Here is an 18113-nt window from a genome sequence, read left to right as displayed (position 1 = left end):
TAGGGGCTGCCTAATTGGCTCAGTTAGGAAACTTCACACTTCAGATCTAGGGTTAAAATTGTTCAAAAAAAGAAGTATTCTTATTACGTGTTCTCTTCACGTATAAGACATGCTTTTTGGTATGGGAAAAAAATCACGTTGAAAAACATACAGTCTTTTTCCCTAGACATCTTACAAGATTTTCGATTCAATCCAGCAAATATTTATTAAGTGCCTAGGGTGGCTACATAAAGAAGGCTATGACATTGTTTCTGCCCTCAAGAAATTCACAATATGGCAGGGGAAGTAGATGATAAAAGAAACAGAAATACAAGTTGATAAAGTACTAGGGAAAGCAAAAGTAGAATGAATTGAAACATAGAAAAATCATCTAGGATGAGTAAGACTGAAATTATCAAAGACACATAAAGCAACTTGTGGGAGAGAGAGAGTACACATGCAGAAATAAACTAAAACCAAAATAAAACAAACAACAAAAAAAGAAAGCTGCCATTGATCTTTCCAGAGAGATGAGATATTACAACTTAAAGAAGGAACAGAATGTTACTAAAATGGAGCAGTCAAAGAATAAAAATGAGCTCTCATGACTTGACACTATGAAAGCACAGGGGTTGAAAGAAACTTGACAAATCTCCCAAAAATGGAAAACAATGTGAAAAAAGAGAGAAAATACAAAAAAAAGTGAGGATCAGTTCAAGAGGTCCAAATCATAGACATTTCAGAAAGAAAGAATGGAAAAAACAGAGAGGGGGAAGCTATCAATAATTCAAAAAATTTTCCAAAACTGATGGGCATACACTTTGGGATTAAAACAGCCCATACGATAACCAGCACAATGAAAGAAAATAGACCTATGCCAAGTTATAACATTATGAAATTTAGAAACCCGAGGACAAAGAGAAGATTTCACAATTTTCAGGAAGAAAAAACAGAACTCTCCAGGAATTAGAAAGGCATTGATTAGACTTCTCAATAGCAGGAAGCTAGAATGTACTAGTAAAATGCCTTCACATTGCTGAGAAAAACTGGAAAGCCTACTTCCAAATTAGGATTCTATATACAGCTAAATCATTAATTAAAGATGAAAGTAGAATAAAGACATTTCAGACATGCAAGGTGTCAAAGATGTTCCTCTTTGTGTACCCTTTCTTATGAAGATATTAAAGGATGTACTCCAACAAAATGAGGGAGTAAAATTTAAAAAGGGAAAGGCATGGAATCTAGGAAAAGGAGATTCAATATGGAGAGAGGTGAAGGGAATACCTGGGATGAATCCCTTTACCCCTTTGGATCCCACTGGGGGATTTAAGATTTAAATCCTAAGGTAACAGCTGAGTAGCAGACCTAGTGGGCAGCCAATTTAAATTGGATAGGCCAGATGGCTCTAGGATAGAAAATCTGATGTGCTTGAACATGTTGGAAGCAGGGCTCAGGAGGGAAAAAAGAAAATATATTAGGAGCAGATTTTTAGAATTGGGGAAAACTATAAGTTGGCTTAGTAATAAGTACATACAAAATGAAGCAGATGAAAAAATAAAGACAGTTATTAACTCCAGGGTGAAAAAAATATTATCAAGAGAGAAGAAATTGTAATGTAACTACATGGTTCAGCTGTAAGTAATGTTTACAGAGTTATAATATTAAATTGACTATTGATCTGATCAAAATACAACTATACTGTGAAATAGGAAGCTGGTAGGGTGAGGGCTGGAGGGAGGGGGCTAAGCCAAAACTAAATTCTCCTTTTCCATAAAAGAAAGACAACCTAGAAGTCTAAAACTGAAAAAGTCAAGACATAGCAATGTAGCCACATTATCTAGAGATGTATAAGTTTATCTAAATAGCTGATAAATGATAAGCTATGAGAATTGTAAGTAATTGCTTCTGGAGACTAGAAGGAAGGAAAGTGGAAGAGGTTACTGTTTTTCATACCATGACTTATAGAAGTATGGGACACTTCAAACTATTTGCAGTACAACTTTCATGGTTGTTTCATAGTTTTCATTAACTAATTTACAATGAATTTTTAAAAGTTAACTGTTTTCAAAAAGAGGCAAGTGATTAGTTCCAACTAGAGGCTCTGGAAAGGGCTTCTCCACAGAGGAGCTGAATGAGGGGACTAGTAGGTGGGTAAGGTGCAGTAAAGATGCTGCTGCAGGCTGGGCTTATGCCTGTAATCCCAGCACTTTGGGAGGCCAAGGCTGGCGGATCACGAGGTCACGAAATCGAGACCTTCCTGGCCAACATGGTGAAACCCCATCTCTACTAAAAATACAAAAATTAGCTGGGCGTGGTGGTGCGTGCCTGTAATCCCAGCTATTCAGGAGGCTGAGGCAGGAGAATCGCTTGAACCAGGGAGTAGGAGCTTGCAGTGAGCCAAGATTGCACCACTGCACTCCAGCCTGGCGACAGAGCGAGACTCCATCTCAAAAAAAAAAAAAAAAAAAAAAAAAGATGCTGCTGCAATATCCTGGGGGAGAAATAACTTGGGTGCGGAGGGGAAAGGCCAGCAATGGATATGGCCCTCAAAGTTTCTACTTTGAAGAACCAATGAAATCAGTACACCGTTCTCTCCCATTTTTGTTTCCTCTGCTTCAGATTATGGAACGAGCTCTATTCCACATGGACAACTGCTATAAAATCCCCAACATCCGGGGCACTGGGCGGCTGTGCAAAACCAACCTTCCCTCCAACACGGCCTTCCGGGGCTTTGGGGGGCCCCAAGGGATGCTCATTGCTGAGTGCTGGATGAGTGAAGTCGCAGTGACCTGTGGGATGCCTGCAGAGGAGGTAAGCTGAGAATTTGATAGCACAAGTCAGAGTGGTTTAGACTACTTTGGGGAAGAGCGGCTTTGTATCTTGGGCATCTCCCATGGGGGCAGATGACAGGCAGGGGCTGCTGAGGGGGTTGGAAGCTTAACTTTAGGTTGTGCCCTGCCCCCACAGTCTCTTGCCACCAACAAGGGCTTTGTGTCTCTCTCCTTGTGAAGGTGCGGAGGAAAAACCTGTACAAAGAAGGGGACCTGACACACTTCAACCAGAAGCTTGAGGGTTTCACCTTGCCCAGATGCTGGGAAGAATGCCTAGCAAGCTCTCAGTATCATGCTCGGAAGAGTGAGGTTGACAAGTTCAACAAGTAAGCACTAGGAGTAGAGGTCCAGTTGCTCTTCTGGGTTTCATATCCTACAGCCTTTCTGCTCACCCCAAAATAGGAAGCTAATAATTCAATGGATAACTTAGGAGACTGCTGAGTTTGCCAACTCATTTACAGCCATCTCTTCAAGATCTTATAATGATCTTCAGCCAGGGGCAGGTGGGCTCACAGCCTGCAATCAGTGTCATAGCCTGTCAGTTGTGGTTCATCTTTATGCATTTGTAAACCTTCTGGGCACACCATACTATAAAGAACACTGGCCCAGGACTGACACATCACAGTTATGCACCTGCCTCTGACACCGATCTATAAATATGAATTTGAGAGTCACTCCATCTCCCTGGGCCTCAGTTTCATCATCTGAAAAGTGGGCATAATTGGGCTGGCTCTGTCTTCCTCACAGAGTTACTCAGATAATTAAATATAAAGCACAGAGAAGCCTTTATTATTGTAGTGAGGCACAGTGCCTCCTGGAGATGATGATAGCCCAAGACTACCAGGGCACTCTGACCCAGTACAAGTTGCACTCAGGGAAGAAGAGTGTTGACAAGACCCCTTGGTGTGGGCTGTGCACCAGCTGACTGTTCTCATCTTTGTCTACATTATTGGGGCATAGTTCCATTATTACAAGACTATATGGGCAACCCCAAGGATGTTCTGTTTTGATTTGAACATCCAAAGATGTTCATGACCTCAATATGGTAGAGAAGGTTCTATAAGACTGTTCCTTTTTCTCTAGGGAGAATTGTTGGAAAAAGAGAGGATTATGCATAATTCCCACCAAGTTTGGAATAAGCTTCACACTTCCTTTTCTGAATCAGGTAATTGCTTTATAGAATTGTGTCCATCTCCGCTGGACTAGGACCTCATTTCCCCCTTGTTTACAGTATTGCAAGGGAAATTTCAATTTCACTGGTAACAGGGCTTACTGGAGGAACTCTTTGCTGTTTAAATGAAAGTTGAACTTGCACAGTCCTATTTGTCCAGTAGGTCATGGGCAGTGAGACTCAGAGATCTGGGATCAACCTCTAGTTCTTACCTTTCCTTATTATCAGACTGGAGAGAGCTACTCTATTTTTCTTGTTCTGTTTCTTCACTTACAGAGTGAGGACAGATATTTGACCTATTTCCCTTTGAGAACAAGAGAAACAGAGAGAAACATATGAACCTTCTGCAAACTACTGAAGTGCTATATAATTAAATCATGAGATTCATACTGCCATAATTTTTATCTGAGATTTACATCCAAAATGCTGCTGGTTCTCTTGTTCCTGGGCTCCATGCCTTTGGTCCCAAACCTTACTGAGTTGGAATTTACTGAATTTTGTGTCTGGCATCCTTCTCTTTCCCTAGGCAGGAGCCCTGCTTCATGTGTACACAGATGGCTCTGTGCTGCTGACCCATGGCGGGACTGAGATGGGCCAAGGCCTTCATACCAAAATGGTCCAGGTGAGCAGCCCTCTCTGGCAGCGTGGTGTCTGTTGCTAGGGGAAGTGGTATAAGAAATTGAGCAGTGGGACCTACCAGAGCAGAAGCAGGCCCAGGGTCTGGCCCTGGCCCAGTCGCTTATGTCCATGTAGCCTCAGGCAAGTCTTTTCCCCCACTTGAACTCAGTTTCCTCATCTGTGCAAAGGAGTTGGCCAGGTGACCTCTGAGAACATTGCTATTATCAACATTCTCAGTGTGTGAGGTGGGCATGCTCTGTGTGTAAAGGTCGTGAGTTTCCCAGATTCCAAGACTCCTCGGAGTGGAGTGAGGACAATGAGCTGGATTAGAGTCAGCACATCTGCTTGGCGCATGGAGACTGGCCAGATTGGATCTTGTGAAAAGTGAGTGTTAGTGTAAAAAGGCACTGTTTGTCAGTTTATGAATTTTTTATCCAACCAAACTCCATCAAGTGCTCCTTCAAGTTCAGCCAGATGTAAGGACATCCCAGGCAATGAGATTAGAGCTTACAAAATTGTTTTCGTGCCTGTAACAGTGAATGTGAATCCTGTCTTGGGGAGAAGGCAGCCAAGTCCCATGATAACCCCTTCCCTAAAGAGCAATGTCTTCTCTTTTCGCAGGTGGCCAGCAGAGCTCTGAAAATCCCCACCTCTAAGATTTACATCAGCGAGACAAGCACTAACACTGTGCCCAACACCTCTCCCACGGCTGCCTCTGCCAGCGCTGACCTCAATGGACAGGCCATCTACGTAAGGAGCCCGTGGGATCCCGCAGAGCAGGGGGCCAGCCCAGAGCTGTGGGCCTGGAGAGTCTCCCTGGATGGGAGCTAGAAGGGTTCCTTGCAGGCTCTTTGGCTCTGGCCAGGCCCCTGGCTCCCTTATCCAGGAGGATGCTGTTTCTCCAAACCTCAAGCTAAAAGAGAGGTCCAAGAATCATAATCACTGCCCTCAAAGCTGAGAAGGATGAGTGTAGGATGGGGAGGTGAGGATACCGAGGGAAAGCAGAGGCTTCTGGAAATACTGCCTGGTGCTGGAGCTAGCAGTAGGACAATGGGCTGAAGCTGAAATTTGATTATAGAGTCAGGTTGGACATACTTGCTCCTCTGCCGTATGGGGGATAGAATCAAACAAGGAGTTTGAGGGAAGAAGACACCTCTCTGGGGATCCCTCAAACATTTCACCCTCTGTCAGCCTAAGAATTGAGTCAGGAAGCGCTCTCCAAGCAGGGACTAGTGGTGGCCCTATTGGCCAGGTCCTGTGGATTCTACCCTGGGCCTCGATCATTCTGGAGTGGGTGGCCAGGCTGTTTGAGTGGCATCCTGGGCACAGCATTGCTTGGAGGTAGCCTTGCTGGGGCCCTTGGGTTTTGCCTGGGCTACAGAATGCAGAGGAGTGATGTGTCTGGGGTGTGGGGGTGTTTACTTTAGGCGGCTTGTCAGACCATCTTGAAAAGGCTGGAACCCTACAAGAAGAAGAATCCCAGTGGCTCCTGGGAAGACTGGGTAAGTCTGAACTGATCCAAGTCACTTTTGCAAAGGAGAGGGAAATTGACAGCAGGGCCTCCGTTCCGAACCCAAACAAGTAGTAGGAGACAATATTCTAGTCAGAACAGCAGACAGAAGTTGAGGTGGTTTGTGTGATTTTACAGGACGAATAAATGCTCATCCTGGCTGGGTCCCTTTCTCTATAGCTTTCATCATTGAGGGAGGTCATTTGAGGGAAGTTTTTGATCCAGGATCTTGACAGCCTTGTGGGAATCAGGGTTTTCTTTGCCTGAGCCTGAGAGGATGGGTACCTGCTGAACATGCCTCATCAGATTGTCTTGACTCAGCGGGTCTGCTCCCACACCCTGCTTGTCCCAAATGAGCCTGGTTTTCCTCAAATCTCCATCTCTTGAGTCTGAGTCTACTGAGATTCCCTCTGTGACAGCGTGGGGAGAAAACATCACCCAAGGACTTCTATCATTCCTGTGATTTGGGGAATGACAGAACAAGCACTTATAATAAGAATGAGCCCAATTCTCTGACTTCTAGAGCAGTGGCCTGAGTGTCAGACATCTCAGAGGGAAGCTGCAAGGGAGTCTCTCATAGGCGGGAGGCTGTGGCTCCTCCAGTAGGCAGAAATATCAATAGCAGCGCTGCATCCTTCCCCAGTATTGGAGTGGTAGAACTGGGCAGAAGAGTAACACATCAAATGTGACTGCACATAAACCAGCTCAGTACAAATCTTCCTCAGTAGATTTAAAGAAAACATGCCATTTTTCTCAGACCCACTCATCTTACTATGCCTTCTATGACCTCTCCATATCACGTGCACCAATAGCACATGAATGTAGCTTGATTTTGGTAGTTGGGTTTTAGCATGGATTTATCAGGCAGTTTAAATGTTTTTAACAACAGTCTGGACAACAATGTTCTATCATCTGACCTGTGGATCTGAGCTTTGTCTTCAGCCACCAGCCGTGTAGACCAGTGTGCCTTGTAAACAGATAACCCCAATAAATGAACCACAGTCACCAACACATACATACACATGCGCTCACACACACACACACAAATGCACACAAGCATGCATGCAAACACACACATGCACACACACATTATGTTAAATGACTAGTGCAGGTTTTAGGCCCAAGTCTTTCTCTCTAAGCCTTAGTTTTCTCATCTGTAAAATTAGGCTAATAATAGTATAGGTTTTCTAGGGTTGTGAATATAAGTAAGATAATGTATGCAAAGTGCTAAATAGTGTGTGTGACATAGTAAATCGTTTGGTGGCTGCTAATGATGAGGACACAAATTATATCAAGCACAACTTAAATCTGAGTCTGTGCTAGTGTTTGGGGATACCAAAAAAGCACGTTATATAGTCAAAGGGATAGGATGGAGGGATAGTTTGATCAACAGGAAAGCATATGTAAAAGCACAAGGTGAACATGTGAAGTACCACATGAGCACTATAGCATGTTGCTTTTATAATGGCCAGTTAGGGAGAGTTCACCAAGGAGGGGAGACTGGAGGGCAAGTTTGAGTAGTTGTTGAGGGAAGAAAAGGATTTGCACATATATAGAAGAGGAACCACATACATAAAGATGCAGAGGTGTGGGAGATGGAAGAATTGAGAGAGATTTAGCTCTTGAGTGTAGCTGGGGTGGCCATGGTGTGCTACAAAATGCCAGAGAGACTGTGGTCCTTAACATCAGGCATTTGCTCTATAGGCAATAGGGAGCCATGGAAAGCTCTAGAGTAGGGTAGTGACATGCACAATGTGGTATGTTAAGATGGCCACTCTGGCTGGGCTGGGGAGACAACTCGAGGGAGGAAGACCAGTTAAGAGGTGACTACAGTGTTCCAGGCTTCAGAGAGTAAGGACCTGGTGCAGGTGGTGCCAGTGAGAATGTGAGATGAGGATGGAAATGGGAGTCACTAGTAAAATGAGTTGATTGGCTTACAGAGGAGGTGAGCTCCTGAAAGCTTAGTGGCAGGTCGGGGTTCCTGAAAACCTCACTTCCCCTGCCTGATGGCCATCTCCTCTCCTCAGGTCACAGCTGCCTACATGGACACCGTGAGCTTGTCTGCCACTGGGTTTTATAGGTAAGTATGGTGCTGTCCTTGCCCAGCTCATAGTGTGATGTCATCCTAACCTCACTGGTCCGCTCCAGCACTGAATCCTGCCAGGCTGTGGTCAGGAGAGAGCAGCTCCACTTATCTCTTCAACAGACTTCCACTAATTTCAGTCTAAAGATGCTCTAAAATATGTGGAATGGTCACACTGTGTGCCAAGGGGTAAAAGCACCAGCTGTGTGTCAGAAGACCTGACTTCTAGTTCTGGTCTCAGGGTGCACCATTTCACTGGAGGAAATCAGTGGTCCTGCTGAACCTGTTCCCCTGTTTCCTCATTGATGACATGTTGGGGCCAGTACCTAACCATTCCTCCCTCAGTGTTTTCCTGCAGAAACCAGGGTGTGTAGTATTATGAGTTAGGCATTGCTGTTAGCTATGCGTGCTTCTTTGTACTGTGTGTGGGACTTTTTTATAGAATGAGAGGAGGATTTAGAGCATGTGGTCTTGTTACAAAATGCAGAATACAGTGGAACCTTATTAATACAGGGAGATTTTCAAGACAGCGTATGACTTCTGCAACTTTAAATTTAGTAGCAGCGTGAATAGCTACAGACCCTGCCCATCTGACTTAGCAGCTGTAAAAAGATAAGATCATATTTACTGTCAGTCATCATGTTCTAGCCATCTCTGGGAAGTTTAACTAGGACCTTTTCTTTCACAGATATTTGGAATATTTTCTTTCAATATATTTGGAAAATAATTCAATGTTTCTTTAAAATATCTTGTCTAAATGTATGAATATATAGATGCATAAATATATATATGTGTAAACATTTCTTTGTATGAAACATTTGTTTTCCGTATGTATATGAATAGATATATGACCATACATATGTTAGGCATATATATGTTTATACATATAAGGCATAAACATATATACACAAAAAACATTTATATGCCCTATATATGAACATATATATGGCTAATATATGTGTATAGATATTACACTGAATACGTATATATGTATAAACATATATACACGCACAAAACACTTCTATGCCATATATATGAACATATATATTGCTAATATATGTATAGATATTACACTGAATATATATGCTTTATACATATATATACATATATATGTATTATACATATATGTATAAGGCATATGTGTATAAACATATATACACAAAAAACATTTCTATGCCATGTATGAACATATATGTGGCTCATATATATGTGTATAGATATTACATTGAATGTATATGTATAAGGCATATATATGTATAAACGTGCATATATATATATATATATATGGTGAAGAAATGTTTTGCCAATTCTTTCTAGGTTATTAATATCTGACCTACACATACATAAACACATTTTCTCATAAATTTGTATTGCATTTCTGGAGTTCATGAAACTAAGGTTTTATAAAGGTGAAACCAGAGAAGCATGGTGAAAGCAGAGGTCAAAGGAATTGGTGGTGGTTTTTTCTGGGAGAAGCCTTTTCCTTCAGCCCCATATTGGTTTTGTTTTTGTGCAGATCCGGTCATATCAGCTCATGTTATTCCTGTGTAGTATATAGAATAACACAGAGTCAGTGTACTGTAAACTCTAGGTGTGTGAATACACATGCACAAATGCATAGATATACACATATATTTATATGACTCAGGCAAAAGTGGAATTGTATAAGGTACTCCAGATTGAAAATTTTAAAAATGTATAAGGGAGCATTTGTTTCTATTCATATCATTTCCCTCAAATCATTTGTTGAACTTTCAAAGGGACCAGCAGATGGGGAGTGGCTGCTTAAAGATGCATCCAGGTTAGCATGAGATACTGATCTTATTAACTTTCACCTTGAGAAGGTAAGCAGGTGAACTTGTGTGAACAGTCTAAGAGCCACCACAGGCAGAACCTTCAGTCCTGAAGACCTTGGATTCTAATTCAGTACATCCTTTGGAGTGTGACTTTCATGTCCTTTGTGAGCCCAGACGGATCTGTTACCTCTGTTTCTACTGTGTAGAAGCTAGCATGGTACTAAACACTACTAGGCTGTAGAGAATGAGTACAGAAGGGCTACTGGCAAAATAGAGGAGAGCCCAGAGACAAAATGTTCTGGAATACCTGGGTTTCATTAACAGGTTCAAATTGTTCAAACCACATGGACTTTTTTGGAGAACAGCTGAATGCAAAAACTTGTGGGGTTTAAAGATGTTGTGGGTCAAGCTGTGCGTGCATAGGGAAGGAGGTGTGTTCATGTTAATACATGTGCAGTATCTTCTCTTTCCTTTCCCAGAACACCCAATCTGGGCTACAGCTTTGAGACTAACTCAGGGAATCCCTTCCACTACTTCACCTATGGGGTGGCTTGCTCTGAAGTAGAAATTGACTGCCTAACAGGAGATCATAAGGTAAGAACTTTGCAAAACTTTAGTACTTAGTGGGAAACAGAGAGAAACAACTGAGTTATAATACCAAGAGCTGATAGACACAAACTTTCTGGTTGGAAAAATAATGCCTTCCATTAAGGATAGGCAAACATCCTATAAAGGGCCATGGAGTAAGTGTTTTAGGCTTTGTGGGCCATACAGTTTCTGCCTCAGCTACTGAACTCTACCATTGAAGTGTGACAGCAGTCATAAACAGCTTGTAAACAGATAAGTGTGACTCTGTTCCAATAAAATATGATTTATAGACACTGAAATTTGAATTTGAATTGAATCTCATACAGTTTTTACTTGTCACAAAATATTCTTCTTTTTATTTTTCCAGTTATTTAATAATGTAATTATTAGCCTACAGGCCCCACAAAAACAGGGGTGAGTTGGATTCAGCCCATGGAAAGCAGTATATTGACTCTTTTGTACATGATCTACCCAGACTCAGATTCAAAGCCCCAGGTTTCTGGGACCCTATCTGACTCCTCACATATGAATGTGTGTTATTCCCAGTTACTGAGAGATCATTGCTGCTCCCCGTCCCCTACCCGGCTGCTACAAACTCAGACTCCAGCAGTAATGATGGCAGCAGAGATTTGGTGGGAACATCAACACTTCTGCCTGAGCACACCCAGGGCTTTCTGCTTGGGAACATACTCTTTGGTTGGCACTTGTAGTCTGAGGGTCACCGTGAGTCATCTGTCATATTCCAAACATCTTTTTCTCCTCTAACTTCTTGTAACTTTGCTGTCTTCTCTAGAACTTACGCACAGATATTGTCATGGATGTTGGCTCCAGTCTAAACCCTGCCATTGATATTGGACAGGTGAGGCTCAGTGGGACCAGAGTGGTGACAGACTTGGCCACCGATGCGCCCCATTCCCCTCCTGGAGCCGCCAGCCACAGCATGTTGTCCAAGGTTGTCTTCAAACAGGCTGAAACATGGAACCTAGGGAGGTCCCCCCGGAGTAGAATTTAGATTGGTGATAGTCCAACCAACTCTCAAGGGAGAAAGCAAATTAATATGGGTCAACTTGGGAAGGGCACTCACAACTCAAAGAACAAGATGAGAAATGGGGAAACATGGCATGCACATGTGAACGTGCGCACACACCCAATTTGAGTGCGAGCACAACGTAGGATGGAGATTGAGTTTGGGATCAATGCCCAGACAGTGGGGTCTGAAGTCAGAAGAGTTTTCTGTCTTCTCATTCCTCCTCCACCCAGGACAGCTTTTGCACCCCAGGAAGTAGATGCTGCCAAACCTGGAGTGGTGGAGGGCCCTGGGAGCAAAACACAAAAGACTTAAGCAGAAGTAGTAAAGGGAGGTCCCAGAGAAAATCGCTTTAGGAGAATATGGGATTATTGGGAAGAATAGGTGAAATAGGGCTAGGCCCTGTGGCTCACACCTGTAATCCCAGCACTCTGGGAGGCCGAGGCAGGCAGATCACCTGAGGTCAGGAGTTCGAGACCAGCTTGGACAATGTGGCAAAACTCCATCTCTACTAAAAATACAAAAATTAGCTGGGTGTGGTGGCATGCACCTATAATCCCAGCTACTCGGGAGGCTGAGGTAGGAGAATTGCTTGAACCTGGGAGGCGGAGTTTGCAGTGAGCCAAGATTGCACCATTGTACTACAGCCTGGGCGATAGAGCAAGATTCAGTCTCAAAAAAATAAAATAAAATAAAGAATAGGTGAAATAGGAGAAAACAGAGGAGGAGTCAAGAATTCAAGACTGTGCATCTGGTAGAAAATACAAATTGTACTTCTAAAAAATGGACAACAACTGAGTATATGAAAATCTGGCCATTAGTCAATCTGTTCATTAATTCATTGAACAACCATTTATGGTCCCCTACTGTGGCCAGGCACCAAGCCAGGCACTGCAGACCCAAAGGTGATTGCCAGCCGGTGTCTTTTCTGAATGCTCGTTGAGGTACGGTAGTGCCCCATGTCACGCTTCTGAGCAGGGGGCTGAGAGAGCAGATGTGTGGGTCTGTCTAGCATGGCGGTTACCCTGGGAGAGACCTGTAAGCTGAACTGCAGTGGGGGCACTTTCTCCCCGAGGACAGGCAGGGGTGGGCGTTCAAAAAGGCTGGAGGTAAGTCTCAAAGAATCTACTATTGAGTAAATCCTCCTGTGAGCTTGCTTTTTAGTGTTGGCCCACAATTTCCCCAGTAGCAACATGGAAGGAACATTTCCATCTGCACTGTGGCAGGCTGTAGTGGGAAATGTGCCCACCAGCATGACCTTCCTAGAATCACTGACCTTCCATGTTAATGTCTTTGCTCTGCCTGAGCCAAAGCCTGGCAGAAGTCCGGATAGGTTATCCCAGGGCTGAGGCAGGAGCCAGGTAAGCAACAGAAGGTGGTTTTAGCTACATTCCATGCTGCGCTGCAGTTGGTGCTTTGTGTCCATTGTGGCAAGTGGTATCTGTCCTCAGGGAAGAAGGAGGCAGGCTAACTGTGCTCTCCATCCATCCTGCAGGTGGAAGGGGCATTTGTCCAGGGCCTTGGCCTCTTCACCCTAGAGGAGCTACACTATTCCCCCGAGGGGAGCCTGCACACCCGTGGCCCTAGCACCTACAAGATCCCCGCATTTGGCAGCATCCCCATTGAGTTCAGGGTGTCCCTGCTCCGCGACTGCCCCAACAAGAAGGCCATCTATGCATCGAAGGTACCATTGCTCTGGCTCTCTGCTGTCTCTTCTGATCTGCCCTAGGGGAGGCCCCAGCGGGTGATAAGAGGCCTCAGTGACCCACCTGGTGGGTCTTCAAAGGGCATATCTTGAGGAGGGAAGATGTTTGACACTGACCTTGGTAGGGGCAGTGGGATAGTTGGGCAATCCTGCTTGAGAACCAGTTGAATTGGGTTGAGGACAGCACCTTAGTATGGTCTGAAGCCCACTTCTTTGGGTGAATTTAGAGGGATTCCTCCGTCAAACCTTGTCATTCAAATCCTGGCCCATACCCATATCTCAGGCATACGTCACTGGTGCTTGATCCTAAGAGATGATTTTACAGGTACAGCATTGCTATGGTCCAATGACAATCAGCACATTCACTGCCAATGGGATAGCATCTTTGTACACACCCTTTTACCTCCTTCGGTTGCCAATACTCAACTTTAAGACTTGATCAGGCTGGGTGCCGTGGCTCATGCCTGTAATCCTAACACTTTGGGAGGCCAAGGCGGGTGGATTGCCTGAGCTCAGGAGTTCGAGACCAGCCTGGGCAACATGGCAAAACCCCATCTCTACTAAAAATAAGAAAAATTAGCTGGGCATGGTGGGACACGCCTGTAATCCCAGCTACTCAAGAGGCTTAGGGACTAGAGTCTTTTGAACCTGGGAGGCAGAGGCTGCAGTGAGCTGAGATTGGACCATTGCACCCCAGCCTGGGCGACAGAGCGAGACTCTGTCTAAAAAAAAAAAAAAAAGACTTGGTCAGATGCCTGGAGGATTGTAAATAACTGTCTTCTATTTCTTCCTTATCTCCAGTAAGTATGAAAAAATGGTTGAAAATTGATTTAGCTGATGCATATAATCCTAGTTTGAAGAAGGAAGGCAACTAATCCTTGGTAACCAAAGAAACATCCATTTGCTCATTTCGTGGCTTACTTTACCGTAGTGGGTGGGGGAAGCTGGGACGTATTGTGACCCTTGCCATTGACTACCATACTTTACCATGCTTGGGAATTACTAGGGCCCATGATAAAAATGTGCCTTTCTGGGGCCCACGCCTAGAAATTTTGCTCCAATAGGTGTGGCTTAGGGCCCTGGAACATGCATTTTCAGCAACTATCTTTAGTGATTCTGATATAGGTGGTCTCTGATCTATACTTTGCAGGGGGGAACCAACCTATGCTAGAAAGTGTTTTAATTCTTATTTGTTCTTATGCCCATAATTCCTGCGGATGCTGTAATATGACTATGGTGCCTGTATGTTGGTGTCAGAGTTGCAGGTAGACTCTTCCCCTTGGCTAGTGACTGAGGAAAAGGTTAAAAGTCACGTCAGATTTTGTGGTCTGTAAAATACAATTACCGAGTATAACTTTAAATGGTACATTATATTTGCATGATGTCATCAGAGAAAATTACATAATGAGTGTTCAAAGAAATATGTCCATGAGGTCCAGTCATGTACTAGCTTGATTGTTCTTAGCCCCTGATCAATTCTGACTGTGCCTTCCTGCTGTATTTGGTGTGGCTCCCATCGGTGCTTTCCTGGTGCCACCAGCCCTCCTCGTGCAGAGTTTGCTGCCTGGCCTCCTAGGTCCACTTGATGATGTGGAGGCGGGACCACCTGCCTGAGCCCCTGCCCTGTGCCCTGTTTGTGTTCAGGCTGTTGGAGAGCCGCCCCTCTTCCTGGCTGCTTCTATCTTCTTTGCCATCAAAGATGCCATCCGTGCAGCTCGAGCTCAACACACAGGTAACAACGTGAAGGAACTCTTCCGGCTAGACAGCCCTGCCACCCCGGAGAAGATCCGCAATGCCTGTGTGGACAAGTTCACCACCCTGGTATGATGCCCCTCAAGCGTCCACTCAGTCCAGGGGAGGCCAGGGATAGGCTGGCAAACTGCAGGGAAGGTTCTGCACAGAGGAGAGGTGTTGGGCTCTCTCTTAACCGGGCAGCCTTGCATCAATGGCCACCCTTCATTGTGCGTGGTGTGAAGCACACACTCAAACTTGCAAGAGAATAATGAGAAACCTCCTTAAAGCTGTAGCTTATAGCTGTGCCTCCTTAGAGATGGGAGGAATGTGTGGTGCACAGTCATAACTCACAGATTTTATTATTTTCCATCTAGATAAGGATGATGGATGAAACTCCAGAGAGCCTAATCTTTAGTATGAGTCAGTCGCTAGCATTTTTTTTAAATTTATGTTAAGGACACTGTATGAATATTGGGGGGATGGAGGGAGAAAGAGGAAATAATTAATTAGATCAACCACATTTGTCCTGTGATTATCATGTGCCATTCTAATACTGGGGACACATAGGTGTCCTTGAGGACTTTGCAACTTTGGGAAACCAGATGATTCCATTATAGGGCGATTGATTACTGCCTTGAAGGTGTATGTGGCAGAAAGTAGTAGAATTCCGTAGTCATTGGAATCACTTTAAGAAGCACCTATGTGATACTTGTAGCTGGCAATGCCTAACAAAAGAAGACTTTGCTAGGACGGTTGCTTCCACTGTGGGGATCTCAGAATCAGCCCAGCCTCTGAGTGGTGCTGAAGTGGGCTCTGTACCATGGCTTTAATTGCCTTTGCAACTACAACCTGTGTGGAGTTAGCAGGACTGGGTTCTTCCTGTTACTCACGTTGGGCTTCCTCTTTTTTAAATTCGATAAGCCTTTTGGATTTATGGGTAAAGTGGGTACACCTGGTCCCAAGTGGGGAGGGCACAGGAGAGCCCCAGGGGCAGACAAATCCGCCATCCCCAGAGCTCAACACAGCGGGTGAAGGAGGCATGTGGGTCCCCATTCAGGTCTTCCTTGGGTCTACCAAGAGCTTTAACCATGGAGTGAGAACTACACAGACCGTGTGGCACTCCCAGGCAGTGAAGTTGCCCACATCTGTACAGCAACCTACCCACAGCTCAGAACCTTCCCACTATGGCTCCCAATGCTGACAATCACCCAAACCCATTTCCCTGAGAGGAGTGGGCGGCATGGCTCCCAATAAGCTCCCACGGGTTGCAAGGTGAGCTCTTTGCCAACAGTCTGATGCAGAACTCAGTCATTTTCATAAGCTCTTTGTGGCCCCAGACCCGAAACAAAGATCCGTTTCTATGTTACAACATACCAGCGATTTAAAAATTCTTGCCATGGATTTGCATGAGCAGCTGATTCTATGAACTTTTTAAGGACTGTGAGTTTCAAAAGGGATCGCATCTGTATTGTTTATCACCATATCTTCAAAACCTAATAGAACGCCTGCCACATGGAAAGTGCTCTACGAAGATAAATGAATGGCTTAGGAAATTAAGGAGTCCTGCCCTGAGGCATTCTCAACAGCTGGGCCTGCAGAGTGGTGCTTGGCCTTGCAATGGTGGTTGGCAGTGGTGGGAGGTGAGGTATGCAAGAGGGTGGGAGGAGCATGATCAGCAGACCCTGGCAATGAGAACACTATCATTCCTTCCTAGTGTGTCACTGGTGTACCAGAAAACTGCAAACCCTGGTCTGTGAGGGTCTGAAGAGAGAGTCCTCAGAAGAGTCTTCTTGTGCTGCCTTTGGGCTTCCATGAAGCAGGAGGAACATACCACAGAACATGGATCTATTAAAGTCATAGAATGACAGAGCTGTGATTTGTCAGGATAGGATTTGGAAGACAAGTGAATGCAATGGAAGATTTTGATCAAAAATGTAATTTGTGAACACAATGATAAGCAAATTCAAAACTGTTAGGTCTAAATGGTGAATATGCAATTAGGATCATTTTCTGTCTGTTTTAATCATGTATTTGGAATAGGGTCGGGAAGGGTTTGTGCTATTCCCCACTTACTGGACTGCCTGTGTAACCTCAAGTTCTGATGGTGTCTGTCCTTCGAAGAGGATTCCCACAAACCTCTAGAAGCTTAAACCGATGTTACTTTAAATCATGTGCCTTTGTCTGAAAGCCTTGCCTTCAATCCAACGAACAGCAAAGCATAACCTTGAATCTATACTCAAATTTTGCAATGAGGCAGTGGGGTAAGATTAAATCCTCTAACCATCTTTGAATCATTGGAAAGAATAAAGAATGAAACAAATTCAAGGTTAATTGGATCTAATTTTGTTAAGCTGCATAAAGCAAGATTACTCTATAATACAAAAATCCAACCAACTCAATTATTGAGCACCTACAATGTTCTAGATTTCTTTCCCTTCCTCTTTATTTACAAAAAAAGATTAATCTTTACATTTGAAGCCAAAGTAATTTCCACCTAGAAATGATGCTATCAGGCCTGGCATGGTGGCTCACTCCTGTAATCCCAGCACTTTGGGAGGCTGAGGCAGGAGAATTGCTTGAGCCCAGCAGTTTAAGACCAGCCTGGGCAACATAGAGAGCTCCTGTCTTTAAAAAAATTTTTTTTAATTAGTTGGTCTTGATAGTGCATGCCTATAGTCCCAACTACTTGAAAGGCTGAGGTGGAGAGATCATTTGAGCTCAGGAGGTTGAGGCGGCAGTGAGCTATGATTGTGCCACTGCACTCCTGCCTGAGCAACTGAGCAAGATCTTGTCTCTGAAGAAAAAAAAAAGAAATAAAAATGCTGCTATCAAAATCAAGCTCAACCAGAGGTAGAAGAGCCAAGAAGTCTGGGTTCTCATCCCAGCTCTGTCTCTTCTGTGTCTATCTTTGTGATCTTGGACTGTCATTTCCCCTTCCTGTGATCCATTTTACTGCAAACATAAGGGTTGCAGTAAAGGGTTGTCTCACGTCTTCTGCTTTAAAAGCCTATAAATATATGACCTGAAAACTCCAGTTACATAAGGGATCTGCAGCTATCTAAGGCTTGGTT

At 44.1% G+C, this 18113-nt stretch overlaps 1 protein-coding gene across 1 annotated transcript in view; it reads left to right on the top strand.

The window, feature by feature from the left end:
* The window catches only part of XDH (xanthine dehydrogenase), a 79599-nt gene extending 62237 nt beyond the window's left edge, over positions 1-17362 (top strand). Inside the window, exons 25-36 of the mRNA XM_032172121.2 lie at positions 2599-2790; positions 2991-3136; positions 3894-3975; positions 4508-4603; positions 5221-5349; positions 6027-6101; positions 8137-8189; positions 10468-10582; positions 11370-11435; positions 13099-13287; positions 14953-15129; positions 16757-17362. Coding sequence (XP_032028012.1) covers positions 2599-2790; positions 2991-3136; positions 3894-3975; positions 4508-4603; positions 5221-5349; positions 6027-6101; positions 8137-8189; positions 10468-10582; positions 11370-11435; positions 13099-13287; positions 14953-15129; positions 16757-16807 — 1371 coding nt within the window. The 3' untranslated portion in view covers positions 16808-17362. The remainder of the gene's footprint in view (positions 1-2598; positions 2791-2990; positions 3137-3893; positions 3976-4507; positions 4604-5220; positions 5350-6026; positions 6102-8136; positions 8190-10467; positions 10583-11369; positions 11436-13098; positions 13288-14952; positions 15130-16756) is intronic.
* The last annotated feature ends 751 nt before the right edge of the window (positions 17363-18113 follow it).

This window comes from Hylobates moloch, unplaced genomic scaffold, assembly GCF_009828535.3.
Source record: "Hylobates moloch isolate HMO894 unplaced genomic scaffold, HMol_V3 SCAFFOLD_13, whole genome shotgun sequence".
NCBI classification, from domain to species: domain Eukaryota; kingdom Metazoa; phylum Chordata; class Mammalia; order Primates; family Hylobatidae; genus Hylobates; species Hylobates moloch.
The sequence above is the reverse complement of the archived record's forward strand: the minus strand, read 5'-3'. Positions and strand labels throughout refer to the sequence as shown.